Source organism: Ambystoma mexicanum, chromosome 1p, assembly GCF_040938575.1.
Source record: "Ambystoma mexicanum isolate Mex_15411 chromosome 1p, UKY_AmexF1_1, whole genome shotgun sequence".
Taxonomy (NCBI): domain Eukaryota; kingdom Metazoa; phylum Chordata; class Amphibia; order Caudata; family Ambystomatidae; genus Ambystoma; species Ambystoma mexicanum.
In genome coordinates this window covers 197,897,674-197,913,340 of record NC_090921.1, presented here as the reverse complement: position 1 = coordinate 197,913,340, position 15,667 = coordinate 197,897,674, and the positions used below count along the sequence as shown (strand labels likewise).

The 15,667-nt window shown below is 42.6% G+C and overlaps 1 protein-coding gene across 1 annotated transcript in view; it reads right to left on the bottom strand.

Moving 5' to 3' along the window:
* LOC138466588 (vomeronasal type-2 receptor 1-like) overlaps window positions 1–15,667 on the bottom strand; it is a 262,817-nt gene that overhangs the window by 1,022 nt on the left and 246,128 nt on the right. Inside the window, exon 9 of the mRNA XM_069607230.1 lies at window positions 2–125. Within this exon, the coding sequence (XP_069463331.1) occupies window positions 2–125 (124 nt within the window). The remainder of the gene's footprint in view (window position 1; window positions 126–15,667) is intronic.

Genomic DNA, 15,667 nt, shown 5'->3' with positions numbered 1-15,667 from the left:
CCAATGAGGTGTGAAATCTCTCCTTGTGGACACTGGACACATTGGAAACAGCAAACAGGCTCTCCTTCCTTAGCCACTTTCCGAAATCCATAAGGACAGCTGGCACTGCACAATGAGACAGGTACCTGTAGAAAGCAACATTTATTTTAAACTAAGTCTCTGTAGAACATTATTGCCATTAAAAAAAAAAAAAACATGAAGGCAGAATTGCACCAATAACCTCTCCAGATGGTGTTCTTCAATGGAATACTACAAATATTGGATTGGGTGTACACATTCCTAGATCAAGTGTGGTGTTTTGTATTTGTATTCTATTTGTTGTATTCTATTTGAATGAAGAAACCATTTATGAGCACAACCAATGTGAGTTGTCATTTGAGTAGTAACTCTTGTGTTCTACATAATTGTTATAGATAGCTTGTCATTCAAACATCTGAAACATTTACTGTGTTTATCTACTGTGGGTGTTTTGGGAGATTTAATTTTGGGGAAGCAAAGATATGTTTTCCCCAGTTACTAGATAGTCATCAGTGAGGTGTGGGGGTTTGACTGGAGATGGTTGGAGTCTGCCAATGGCAGAGTGAATTGTGCTGTGATACTCCCCAACCACTTGACTCTTCCAGACAGGTGGCTACATCTTCCAGTCATTGCTCTCACATTGCCTATTTATGACTACAGGCAGAAATCTTTCCCACATGTGAAATTGTTTTTCTACTCCCTTGCAGTTCTTATGGGAGTAATTGATTTAAGGTAAAGTATGTCCCCGGGGAGTGACATGGCACTCCCCCATGGGCCAATTTCTGGGCTATCCGAGCCAGTGTGGCTCTCAAATCTCTTATAATCTGGAGATTAACCAATGGTGGAAGGCCTCGCCATTCCCCCAGGCTCACTGCACTGACAGCATGGCTCTCAGCACGGTGCTCCCACATCACCGGAATGCTGTGTCAACAGCCCTGCCAGCACTGCATGCCTCTAAGCGCAGCAGTCCCATGATAAGAGGGAGCACCACACTGACAGCCTTGCTGCCAGCGCCGGATCTTAGTGCAGCGCTGCCTTTCATCATGGGAGCACCACGCTGATAGCCAAGTGGCCATGGTTGTCAGTGCAATGCTTTGATGTAACTGGTGCGGCGGTGCTGATAGCCATGCTGTCAGCGTGACTCACCACTTTGGCTGGGCCGCACCTAGCAGAAGTGGACTGGGCATGGAAATTCATCCACCCCCTCCTCCCACTCTTTACATTCTGTGAAAAAGGAGGGGGGCCCCTTCTCCCAGCTCTGCTTTCATCCTGCCTGGTTCACACGTCACAGACTTGTCCCGGGCATGTAAAATCAACCATGCTCCCTCCTCCCACAGCTTACCTTTTTATGGTGGGGGGTGGATGGCCACCCCCTGTTGCCTGCAGCCTTTGCCTCCACCCGGAAGACGCTACTTGGCTGCTAATAAAGCCATGTCCATCTTCCTAATCATGTTTTGAAGTGCCACTTCCCAGCAACCACGTCAGGCAAATATCCTTTAATTCTTTTGAAAACATTTTTTTAGGGACATAATAGTTTTAACCACAGGCCTTAACACAATCTGTGGTCACTGAGGACCTTGTTACATGCCCTTGCTGTGGTTGGGCATTTACCTTTGTCTTCTCCACCCATAACTCATGGTATGGCCCTCAGGCTGGGCCTGTAAAGCTTAAGTAAGCGGGATGATATATAACATCAAGGACGGGGATGCAAACTGTGCTGAGGTAGTTGTACACTGGTATTGTCTGACTGACATTTGGTGTGCTTTTCTCTACTTAACAAATCACAAGGGCTACCTTTCCTGACTCATCTGTCTCTTGCTAACTAATGAATATGATTAAGAATACTTAGGCTATGCCATGGATGCAGTGACCCCACAAGAGTATCCCCAGTCCTTTGCCTGTTTCCTAGGCACAAGAACCCTCCCATGTAGTGCTTGTACAGTGTGGCCTGCCACCATTCCCCAGACACAGCCCACATAAGCTCTTCCCATGACATGGCCGATCTATGTCCACTCACCGAGTAGCAAGCTCCCAGCCAAACTTTAGCTGACATTTCACTGTCGGCTAAAATAATGTCCACCCAAAGCATTCCCATCAAAGGGTCTATGTGATTTTGATGTGTTGGTTGTCGAAGGAGCTATGGCACATTTTAGATGAAATGTGATCTCAACTCTGGCAGATGTGGTAAGGGCAATTAATGTCCCTATAATAAGGCTGAGAGATTAGGTAACATGGATTAAGTATTAAAGAAACTGACCTTAATTATCCATTTTGAGGAGATAGGTGATCGATTCAGATAATTGCTATAATATTATTTTATGTAATCATTGTTATTTTTTACAGAGTGCTAAATATGCACAATTATTAACTTTAAAATAGCAATACAATTAAAATATATATGTACTTTGGCTTAAAACAAAAAATTAAAATCCAGAATAGCACAACACATATACATTAGGTTCACACTGAGATCACATGCTCACAAGAGAAGTCACAATACCTAAAAACAGTCAACAGTTTTAGATATTTGTGACAAAGCAACAGCTGGATACATTATTGGAAAGTGATTGGTAATGAATTCCAACAATAAGCATCTTCTCAAAGAAATACCTCTTCATACCTGAATGCCTTTGAATTCTAGGAACCATTGGACACAGCTGTGCATAGTTTAAGAGAGTTTAATCACCTCCAGAAATTACCATATTGAGTGCATTTTGCTGATTGTGAAGTCGTCAAGCGCCTTGTGGGCAAGGCAAGCATCCTTGAAATAGATCCTACCGCCAAGAGGTAAGCAGCACATGTTTGAGATTCGGTGCAATTCCATTTAAATACAACTTTTTCTGAATAGCTTTGCAATAATAATGTGTAGAAAAAAGCACATTGCATCAAATTGCTTGATGGATTACCTGCAGTGATCCTGATATATTAGTTGACTCATAGGGGGTCATTACGACCTGGGCGGTAAGGGACACCAGGCACCGGTAAGGAGACCGGTGCCGGTAATCCCTTACCGCCCTATTCCAAGGTCCCTTGGCTAAGGGACCAGTGCGCTAATAACGGGCTTGCAAGTCGCAAGCCCGTTATTAGCGCCCTCCCCATTCCCATTGAGCGCTATGGGGGCTCAAATGGGAATGGGGAATCGTCCGTTCAACGGGGACTTACCGGTCCCGCCAGGGTCGGACTACACCGGTAAGTCCCCATTGCACGAGACCGGACACCCATCTCGTAATGAGGCCCATTGACTCTTCACTTGCTCACCCTATCATGTGTATCTTGTCTCAATATACATAAGCACATCTGGCAATTCTGTTCAAATTGATTCGCAAATACATGACAATGAATATTCAGTAATGTGCACACATTGAATAATCTCTAATATTATGTATGCCTCATCGTTCTTATTTGAGAGAAGCAAAACAACTTGTTTTACTCCCAGATAATTACTGTACCTTCTTCAGATGATTAACTATACAGGGAAAATGAAGTGCAAGTTACCTCCACTTCAAGGTGTTACAAATATGGCTTAAATAGATCACCTCTCCCTAGTTATCCTCCATTAATGTGGGGCAGCTATCAGTCCAATGTATATTTCGTGTTATAATATTAGAAGAACATACCCATCTAGACACAAGGCATACCTTGACTTTATAAGAACCTTTGTTGAATATGGAGCTGGAAGGTTTAATATATGTGAAATCACACTCTCATCCAGGACCAGTTGCTGCACACTATCCCACGTCCATACCATGCCACACTAGGGTGCCCCAGGATAGCTCCTCAAACATAGCTTTTCCTGAAGTGCACCATTACCAAGATATCGCCAAACGCACACCCCTATTAAGACACTTCTGTTTTCCACACTGATCTCCCTGCATGTCAATCTCTATGCTGAACACACTGTACGCATACCAATTAAGACACTCACACACAGCAACTAAATGACCCACCCAACAGACATCAATCAGCAGAATGCTCTAAAATCAACTACATCTAAAAACATACCACTGTGCAGAGTTAGGGTGCCTTTTGCATGCATTAACAGAAGAGCACATCTATCTTGGATTTTACAACCCCCACCTCCAACAGCTTAAGCCATCCTTCCTCTCAGATCCACCAGCAGGAGAATAGGCAAAGGCAGCAGTGTGTGGAATACATCCAAGAAACATAACTTAACATAACATAACCTAACACAACATACCATAACATTACATTCCTGGAGCATATTCATCTAATGCTTGTAGTCTGTGTGTATAAGTAGATAGGTCACTGGACCTGATCAGTGCAACCAATCTTCAAAATGTAGACAAGGCATTTTTGCCAACTACGGATCTCCACCAAATAGAAGCAAAGTTTGGCTTATTTCTCACTTGTTTATTCAAAGTTACACTGAACTACATGCCCAGTGCCATTGAGGATACTGCTGTTCTGGGAAATACAATCTTGTCTGAAAAAAAAGACGAAGGACACCTCTCGGAGGCGGTGGCGTGTGAGCTATGACAGACGGGGAACTTCTGTAAGCTATTCTACATGTGCACCCTCGACTAGCATAGAGTCCCCTGCCACCCTGTCCAAGGTTGTACCAGCTGACTTATATCATCTACCAAAGCTGCAAGATCTAAAACAGCAGCGTTGCGATGATGGTGACTCTGTAAGTATCTTTATATCTTGCTTTCAGGATGTATGTTAAATAGCATTCATCAAAACTGAAGTATTGCAGTCTACGCAGGTAGGTTTCTTTATCTTCTTTTATTTGCAAAGTATGTATTTCCCTGCAGTCACCACTTCGCCTTCTCCCTAACCAGTGCGATGGAGAACATGGCATGTGCCAGATGGAGATGTCACACTCACTGCTGAAAGGTCTGAGGAGCTGCCATGTTTAGAATCACATCAAAGAGAGCCGAATATTCAGATAAACCTCAATTAACTAAAGACCCATATGCTCCACATATTTTGGTGTTCCACAGAATCGGCCTATCTCTACTAAAGGCAGAGTACACAAGAAGGACACAGTGATGTATGCTGAGGTCTGCAAAGGGAAAGACAAACGATCTCAAACAGAAGTTGCAAAGACCATTTAAGCAACTGCTGATCACTGGAAGATCACAGAAGTAGCACAGCCATAGACACAATAGTTGCCTAGACACTTCAGAGGGAGCTGATTCTGTCCAAAGGTTTAGCTACATCAATGGAGTGCAGAGCAAGGTACCCAGAGCAGGGAGACCAAACACTATTCTCCTAAAGCTTGATCCCAGAACATGCCAGGACCATGGTATAAAGAAACTGAGTTGAGATTAGTAAGAGTAAGCACACCCATATCAGCGTGCCCGTCCTGAAGCTGGATTCTGAAAAATAATGCAACCATGAGGACAGGAAATCTCCTGGTATGTGTAGGAGTAACGTAGTACAGGAATGTGCTGATAGAGGTCTCCATTCACAGCAATTATTCAGGATATAATTCCATTCCCAATAAGGTCCTATAAGTACACAATGTGGAGTTGTGATGGGTCAGAGGTAATTCTGTTAATATGAACAGATAAACCAAAACATGAAACTCTATCTTAAAGTTGGTATATGGGTCACATGCTTTGCTGGATTGGGAGGATAGTGTATTTTTTAACATGCATTGTAAATCAGATATTTCACAGTTATTGCACTTGTGAGCATATTATTTGCACGATTCCGATGAGTTGCTCCTGCACCTCATTTCATCGACATCTGACACACTTTCCGTGGTGAGGCACGTACTATACCAGAGAGAAGGAATAATATATATGTATGTATATTACATGGCCTGCGGTGTGGTTATGGTTAAGTTGCTAATCCCATAGGAAGAGCACTTTTTGCGCAGCTTACGACTTCGCTCCCCCTGGACGAATCCTCACCAAACTTTGCAAAAAAAAAGTATATGGCACACTCTGAATTATTTTGCAAAGTTTGGTGAGGTTTGGCCCCGGGGAGGGTAAAGTTATAGGGGGGCCCAAAATGTCTTTTTTTCCCATAGACATAATGGGAAAAAATGTTTGCTCACGGCTACAGCCCAAACCGCTGGACAGATTTTTACCAAATGTGTGGCAGGAGCGGCGGCTTGGTCCCAAAAGTGTGCTTTTGTTAATTTGGTGTAAATCCGTCCAGTAGTTTTTTTTTTTTAAATGACCAAAATGTAGCGCAAACAAATTAGTGATATCTATGTCCACTCCGCGGACACACTTCCCTGTTCGCTCCACGGACAGGACACCGATTCGCTAATAGACTTGTGTCATGTCCGCTGATTGGTTGCCGTGAAGCGTGAGGGACATCAGATTTTTGGAAACGCCCGCCATCTTGGATACGCGTACATCGGCCTGTGTCCGCGGACATCACAGTAAAAACATAAAAAAACACAACATTGCACTTGTCAAACTTATCAAATAATCTTTGGTGATGTGACGGGTGATGAGGATGGGATGGAATATGGCAATATGCAAGAAGCAAAAAAACAGGTGTTTTTCACTGTGAAAGTCTGCAAACAGTTCGGATGTTTGCGAACAGTCCTGTGAAAGTTCGCGGACACCTCTGCGTTATTGGTTTGGTGAAAAGCAGTTCTTTGATGGCTTATAACTTTGGCGCCACTTAATAGAACTGCATGTAACTTTGCAATTATATTCCTAACCTGATCCCGGATGTGTTTGCACAGTTTGGTGGGATTCTGTCAAGAGGGGGAAAAATTAGAGGGGGGGTCCCAAAATAATATAAAGGCTTATAAATGAGGTGCCATTTGACAAATCTATATTTAATTTGGCAAACTGATAAGATGTCATTAATCATATTTGTGATGTCATATTTGATGTCATGGGTGTTATTCTTAGCAGTACACGGTGGTGGCGCGAGTTATGGTTGCTTTGCTTACCATAACAGGCGAATTTCAGTTTTTTTTTGTTTTTACTTGTAACCATAACGCTTTTTAACAAAATGTTTTCACTGAATTTGATAGGTTTTTAGTAGTGCAACTTAACCATAACGTCCCTTTAACAAAGTTGTTTCATTGAATATATATATATGTATATGCAACAGAGTATGTGTCATGGTTATTTTTGCCATATACATGCTTATAGTGATTTAATTACTGTAGCGCCACTTGGCTCACAGTACTGCCTATTTCTGCCTTTCCATTCCATCATGGCCGCCGCTCTTTCCATTTGTCCAGGCACCCATCGAGCTCCATTGAAACAGCAAAAGGACTGCACTTGCTAAACTATTAAGGTGCTCCAGTCCTTCTTCTCTTCACGTGATCAAGCACTCAGTTGAATGTTAAACGTGTTGTGTGCGGGTCGTGCTCACGGGCGTCCTGCCTCTGTTTTTGCCCCTGCTTTTCAGCCATATTTTGTACTTTTGTTTTTCTGGTAACATTAAATACCTTCAGACCCATACTGTGTTGAGAGCCATGCTATTTTTGCTTTGACCATGTGTTTCAATTGACTGCAGAGAATGCGGTTCATTCTTTCTTCTTTTTGTCTCAATATTCTTCTACACAGCACGCACCGTGTTGAACCAGCACCGTTTCTTTCATTGTGGCGGGCTTCTGCTCAGGGGCATTTTTTTTAGCAGATCCGCTGCCGCTGGTGACAGATTATTCTGTTGATTGGACCTAAGTTGTACCGCAAGGGAGGCGAGCCTGAGGAGCCCTGTTTGTTGGCAAGGGCGAAACGTGCCAGAGGACGCGCATATCCTGGCCGTACTGTAGGTGTCTTCCTCATGTGCTTATCTTTCTCCCTTGTCTCTCACTTGAATGGCATTGTACTTCTTTCTACTCCACACCAGCCTTCTTTGTTGCCACCCTATATTGCCTTTGTGTAATAGTCTGGCATGCTGCGATATTGACTCTGAATCTAGCACATGTTAGATCACACAACCTAGGTCTTTATTCCTATTTTTGGTTTCTATACATATTCTTTATGGCTTGGGCTGCAGTGGCCTAACATGCAGGATGCCTGGGCAGCAGCTCAACTCATTCAGGCCAAGGATCTGTTCAGTGAACAGCAGGAGATGCCTACCTCTTTGCCCACTATTGGGGCAAAAAAGACTAATTTGAACTGTAGTATGGAAATTACCTTACTCAAAGATACCGAGAAGCTGCGCAAGAAAGAGATCTCAAAATGGTGGGAGGAACACTCACTGCAGAATTATTTGGACATTGGACGTGTACCTCGAGGATTGCGCATTATGACAATGCCCTCCTTTGAGGACCAAGATCCTCTCATGCTTCAAGAATGGGAGGAAGCCAGTAAGGGCTGTTCTGCCCATTTTCTTACCATCCTAGTAAAATATGCCAAATCCGATGGAGCCATGGCCCACGAAGAACTAGATAAGAAGGAAACTGAACTCAATAAGCTTCCCAGCACAGAGGAGGGCAAGCAATTGCGCACAAAAATCAATGAGGCTTTGACCATATATGAAGAAGATATCAAACAGCGTAAACATTGCAAGTTCATAAGGGACAAACTCGATTATGAGACCGGATGGATATTCACCTTTGCCGAACACTTTGATTCTTTACGGAAAAATCCCTTCATCAAACCTGTATCCGCTGTATCTGGTGATCTCGGCACTATTTCATCTGAATCGGATGTTTCAGCTTCAGAAAATGAGGAGCCAGCGGTCAAGCTTAATTTTTTAGACGGGGTGCGGTTACTCTGCTAAAACGGGAAAAATCAAAAATGTGGCAGAGTTCAAGGCAAGCCAAGAGGCAGAGGAAAAGTACAGAAAGCACGAAAAGCACTCGCTGAGGCCGGCGTGGGAAACGGCTCAGGCGTAAATCAGGAGAGCAGATCAATGCGCTCTGGAGCCAAAAAATAACCACTGATACTATGAAGCTGTGCCAAATTATTAATCATTCCTCTCACATACTTACTAAACCTCAAACCTCGGTCCTTTCACTTGGTCTCAACTTTTGCCCCACCAAGGCTTTTGATTATGTCCAAGCGCGTTTAGATCTTGACAAATTCTTTCATAAGATCAAATTTAAGAAATATTTCAGTATTAATCCCATGGTCATCAAGCACTCTGCACCTCGGACTGGTCGCACCGACCTTCACATTTCAGACATTCCATTGTTTATGGATTTGGCTAGCCTTGAAGACACCCAGTTTGATTCCACCAATATTGATTTTACAGATTTTGACATTGACCCCAACTGGGATACACATACTAGGCTTAAGAATAAATCTAAATTCAATCCTCAATTCCCCTTAGGTGGTTGCTTGGAAGCCTTCTATGATGTATGTGTCAGTGATTTAAGAAAATTACGGACAAGCACTGACATAGTCAAATATAATCTTACTGCCTTACAATTTAAGGCTATTGGCGAACTACAAAATCTGCCTAATATTATCATTAAGCAGGCTGACAAGGGGTCGAATATAGTGATCCAAGACAGAGTCCACTATGTCTCTGAGGCCAACCGCTAACTCAGGGACCAACTCTACCAAACTAGCAAAACATTATTTTCCTGATATCCAGTCGGAACTTAATAATCTCTGCATCAAGTGAGCTGACAATGGACTCTTAGAAGAGGATCTGGTTAAATTCCTTGTTCCCTCTTGCCACACCGTTCCTACCATTTATTTCTTACCAAAGACACATACATCTCTTACCCACCCACCCGTGAGACCCATTGTCCCACTATGTGGTTCCCTTCTTGAGCACTTGGCCCAATTTATTGATGAGACTTTGTTTCCTTTTGTTTCTGCTTTGCCTTCTTATTTGCAGGACACAAGGGATATCTTGCAACACATTACTGACACTCCCTGGGAAGAGGGTCTTCTTTTGGCTGGCTACCCTCGATGTTGTATCCCTGTATTCATCCATTGATCATCAAGTGGGAATGCAAGCTTGTCAATTCTTTATGGAGACACATTCATTAAATTATCATGGTCACAGCTCTATGATTTTGTATATGTTGTTCTTTTGCCTCACCAATAATGTTTTTCTGTTTGATGGTGCATTTTACCGGCAAGTCAGGGGAACTGCTATGGGCAGTACTTTTGCCCCATCGTATGCCAATCTTACGATGGGATGGTGGGAGGCTACATTCTTACGTGATTTACTTGCGTCCAGTTTTCCTACCCAAATTTTTGCCTGGTGGCGCTACATCGATGATGTATTTGTAATTTGGAAGGGCAGCGAAATTGACTGGCAACTGTTTGTGAGAAGTATCAATACTAATGTGGTGAATTTAAGTTTCACAGAATGCCACAGCACCATCAAGGTGATTTACCTTGATGTGGTAGTAACCCTAGACATATCCGGCTTTCACACAGTTCTGCATAACAATCCCTCCAATACTGGCTTACCTCTGCATGCCACTAGCTGTCATCCTGTGTCATGTAAAAGAAGCATCCCGTACGGTGAATTTATTTGCTACCGCAGGAATTGCCCTGACTTGGCATCGTTTGACCATCACTGTAGTGATTTTTTGCAACAAGGCTATACCAAAGGAAACATCAAAATGGCCTATACTAAAGCTCGAGGACTCTGGAGGGATAAATTATTGTATGGTACCAAATCGCATAAGACCTTAACAGATGATGAACCTAGACTCATTGTCTCAATTGATAATGCCTACACAATGTCCGCAGAATCATTGAGCGACATTGGCGTGTTTTGATGTTGGACAAAGATCTATGCCCCTTACTTTCCAAATGTCCCACCATCACGTACAAAAGAGTACCATCGCTCAGAGACAAGCTAGTTTCCAGCTTTTTGTCACCTATTGATAAAAGTCCTTCCCTTTCCAATTGGCTGGTGGTCTCCCACATTGGCTTTACGAAATGTACTAAATACAAACTTGTGCCCATGCCACTCCCTGCAAATCTTTCTTGCATCCGGTCACCAAATGTAACCAAATCATTAATTATTCCATCAATTGTGATACTACTTTTGTTGTCTATGTCCTCTCGTGTCCCTGCATGAAGTGGTACGTTGGGAGCACTACGTGCAAGCTCAAACTCAGGATACTCCAGCATCTAGGGCTATTAAAAATTTAGATCCCACGTACCCCAAGGCTAAACACTTTCGGCAGGAACATGAGAACGACTCAAATTTGCTTACGTTCTTTGCAGTGGCACACATTCCCATTCATCCTAGGGGTGGAGAGTGTTTTAAAATTAAGACAATTGGAAACACGGTTTATTCTGGACTTCGATACCAAGTTTCCCAATGGACATAATCTTGATGAGGAGCTTTATACGTTTTGGGGACTTAAGTTTGGTTGATATGGTTAATTTCTGTGATGTTCTTTTTCTCGTTGATGCATCTTGATTTTCTTTTGGTTCAGGTGTTTTCTGTTGGCATCTTCTTTCCATATATTGTATCCGTGGTCTGTCTGTATTACTTTACACCTTACTTCATCTGTGTTTTTATTTTTCAGACTTTTGTCTGTCTAACTTTTTTATCTGCTGCAGCACGATTGGATGGGACTCGAGCTCTTTACTGTTTTTATTTATTTTTAATATTTTTTGTCGTCCTTTTGCTTTTCCTATTCTTGCAGCTCCACCTTCTTTTTCATGTAGTTTCACAGCTGTCATTAGTATTAATAACTGTTCCTACTTTCTGTCAATATTAGTTATTTCGTACTTTCCTAGCCCATGTTTTATGTATGACCACTGGTATCTTTCATATCATCTCCTCTTCTCTGGCTAGCTATGGACCGTGTCATTTCATATATGGCAAAAGTCGCCATTCTGGCTCTTGCAAGTTTGCACATTTTGAGGCTGTTATACCTTCTTTTAATGATGCTGATACTTCGCAATTTTTGCTATTATTGATTCTGTTATCATGGCCCGGCATATTTGCACATTATTATGCTGCTATGCACTTGCACTTTATTTCATCTTTTAATGGGGCCAGAATGTTGTATCATGCACTTTTATAGATGTCTATATTGCAACCTTGGTTTTGCGCACTCGCGCTCCACTATGCTGCTATTACTACATGCACTTGCACTTTATTTCATTCGCCCAAATGTTGCAAATTGCATCTTGTACATATATTGCTATTGTCACTTTGGTCTCGCATTCGTGCACATTAATTTGCTGCTATAGCTGCCTGAACATGCACTTTATCCTATTTTACTGGTATTTGAAATCTATACCTGTATTTTATGATGATCCAGATATTTGTCATATGTTTTCTTGTGTGGCCGTAAGACGGTTGCTATATTACCATCTAATTTAATAGATGGCCTTTTTTATTGTGGGTGGTTATATTACTCATTCAACTGTGTCTTTATATTATGAATTACCACCTTTTATTAATATTGTAAACTACATTGGGGGCAATATGGAACCGTGGGTCCGCCTGGCATGGAATGCGTGCAACAGAGTATGTGTCATGGTTATTTTTGCCATATACGTGCTTATAGTGCTTTAATTACTGTAGCGCCACTTGGCTCACAGTACTGCCTATTTCTGCCTTTCCATTCCATCATGGCCGCCGCTCTTTCCATTTGTCCAGGCACCCATCGAGCTCCTTTGAAACAGCAAAAGGACTGCACTTGCCAAACTATTAATGTGCTCCAGTCCTTATTCTCTTCACGTGATCAAGCACTCAGTTGAGTGCGAAACGCGTTGTGTGCGGGTCATGCTCATGGGCGTCCTGCCTCTGTTTTTCTGGTAACATTAAATACCTTCAGACCCATACTGTGTTGTGAGCCGTGCTATTTTTTCTTTGACCATGGTCTTTCAATTGACCGCCGAGAGTGTGGTTCATTCTTTCCTCTTTTTGACTCAATATATATATATATTTATATATAGAGCAAAACAAATGGTCAAGACTGAGGCAGGAGTCCACAAATTGGGAAGTCCCATTCCAGTCAGAGTCTGGCTGCTTCTCAACCGGGCCCTTCAGCAAGGGACCGCATCAGGGAATGTTATGAAGCTGAGAAGGATCAATATAAGGCAGACAACAATGGGGGGTTTAAAATCAATTGATTCATGTATGATTCAGGTATAGTAGTCTTTTTACAAGTGAGCAAAATAATTCAATATTGGGACGACTTCATTTTGGGAAAACGTGAAATAACAAAGGTCCTTGAGCTCCACAGTTATTGTCCAGTTGCCCTTTCAAGAGACACATCACCAACTGCATAGGTTCCATGTGTTAAAATCACAGCAAAAATGGCAGTGGACACAAAATATTGCAGCAAAAAGGCTGTGGTTTTGCTGCCTTAATCCCCCGCAAAACCCGCTCCCCTTAAATGGTGTAATGGGATACACTTTTGACGGGTCAAACCACAGCATTTTTGCTGCAATTTTCTTTACTGGCAACATTTTTGCCGCAATTCAATCATTGCATACCACTGCACAGTCATTCAATATCTGAGAAGCTTAATTGTTCCTGCATTTCTTTGTATGTGTCAGGTTGCCTGGGTTTGGACCCCTGTTCTTTTCCAGGACTCCTGTGATACCTTTCTGTTTGTGTCTCAGGTGCCACACTCATTTATTAGGCGTAGGACGTTTTTGGAGTTAGGGTAGGGTAATGCCAATGTAGGCACCAAAGCTTCCGCCAGCAGGATAGGCTTCTGCACCTGTCTACAGTCAGGTTATGTACTCCTTCTTGTCTTGGGTTCCTGGTTGTAGTCCCGAGCACCCCACCCTCACCTACCTTCTTGGTGGATGTGTTTCTGACTAAGGGGCCTGTCTTTCTCCTCCTCTCCACTCCTGCCTACCAACTAGTCATCAACTCCTATTTCACCCTTTGGATGCTCAGCGATATGCCTGTACTTCTGACAGGCTTCTTGATGTCTACTGCCTTCCCTTCTTAGCTGTCATAGATGTATTCTCTACCTCTTCCTCAATAACCACATTTTAATCTCCACCTCTCCCATTCTTCTAATGGCTTACAACCTGCTTCTCTTCCATCTGGCATTCTTGTGTTTCAGCTCAACCATCTCCACTGTCTTCCTTTATCTTTCTACAAGCCCACGACTTTGCTGACACTAATCACCCACACCCTGCTGACAATCTTTGTCATTCCTATAGTGCTCTTCCACCTGGACCTTTCCCCTAGTAATAGTGGCACCCTGTGTATGTCTTTTAAGTCTTGGCTGCGATTGGGCAGCCGGGCAAGAGGGAAATCCTATTCCAAACTATTACATGGACCAGAGAGCGGAGACATCTTGGATTTCAGGACCCCTGAACTTTGTGGAACTGACCACTCAAATATGCATTTGTCTTGCTCATTGCCTCACCCTCAGTGAGTGCATGATCTGTGGGTAGAAGCTGTGGGTAGTCTGACTGAGATCATTGCTTACATGGTGAGAATGCACATACATGATTATCCTTACAATGGGACGTACCTGAGACTTAGCTGTGCTATCCAAATCTGAGCGAGTGAGGGGGCACGAGAAAATATATGTGTTATATAACCTTACCGTCCATCAATGGGGCAGGTTAGGTTCTACCTTACTGTGGGAATATAAATGTGCTGCACCACCTCAACCCTATGGCTACAGTGGTCCTTACACCAAAAATCAGCTAGGGGACTTCATCAAAATACTCCGTTTTATATGGAAATAGGTGCAATGAACCTGTGTTGCAAGCTCTTCCTGTGTTCTTAATTTTACAGCTATTCACCCAGTCTTTGTGGAGGTACTCAATAGCGATGTGTTTTCCTTGATCATCAAAGGGGCATTACTGTCTGATATTCAGGTTTGGGTATGTTTTACCAAATTCTTTTTAATGGCGGCACACCGAAAATTAATTTGCTCAGGTCCCAATTTAAGCGCACCTGCGTTTCTTTTTTTTCTTTTCTTTTTGATCCTGCGCCTCCAATTTTAAGGAAGCAGGAGACACTGCCGCACCCCCAAAATAGCTAACTATCAAACATGGGGATGGGGGAAACACCCTTGCAACCCCCTTCTCCATGGTTGGTATTTTGCAATACATGCAACCACATTTTCCAGAGGCCAAATTACCCATAAAAAATTAGACCAAATTGGTCATTAGGTCAATTGTTATAGGTCAAATAGGCTAGTACCGATATTCATGGGGCTTGGAGCCTCTGTAGGCAACTGTGAGGGCTTTATATAATATGATATGGCATTTATAACGTGCCTATACACAAGTGTTTCGAGGGCCTCAAAACACTTGTGTATGGGCGCGTTATACATGCCATATCATATCATATCATATCATAATGATAATCCCTAGCAAGATATATGTATTACAAGTTAACATTCTTTTGTCAATTTAAGGGTTTCATGAGGCATGGCCTATCACCTCCGGTAGATGCACACCCAATCACTTTCAGGTACAATTCAACATGTGTATATGTTTTAGTTGGCAGTCATCTAAGGGCAGCCCACACATACCTAAGCCTACCTCCTGATGGCCAGAAAGGTTTGCACTATTTTCTGTTTTCTGTTTTCTATTTTCTGTTCACCACTGTCCATCACAGGCTTCATAGAGCTTATTAATATACCCCCAAAGAATCCTGATTTTTTTTCTGAAACATTAATTGTGCCTTGTCACAAAAGGATGGCCCACTCTGTAATTTCTGGTGTTTAGGTCACCCAAGATGGTCACTTGTATTCTCACTGAAGCTAATATTAAATGGTGGTAAAACAAAAAGGTGTCCATTTTCTATGTATAAGGAACATGAATTCTATTAATCT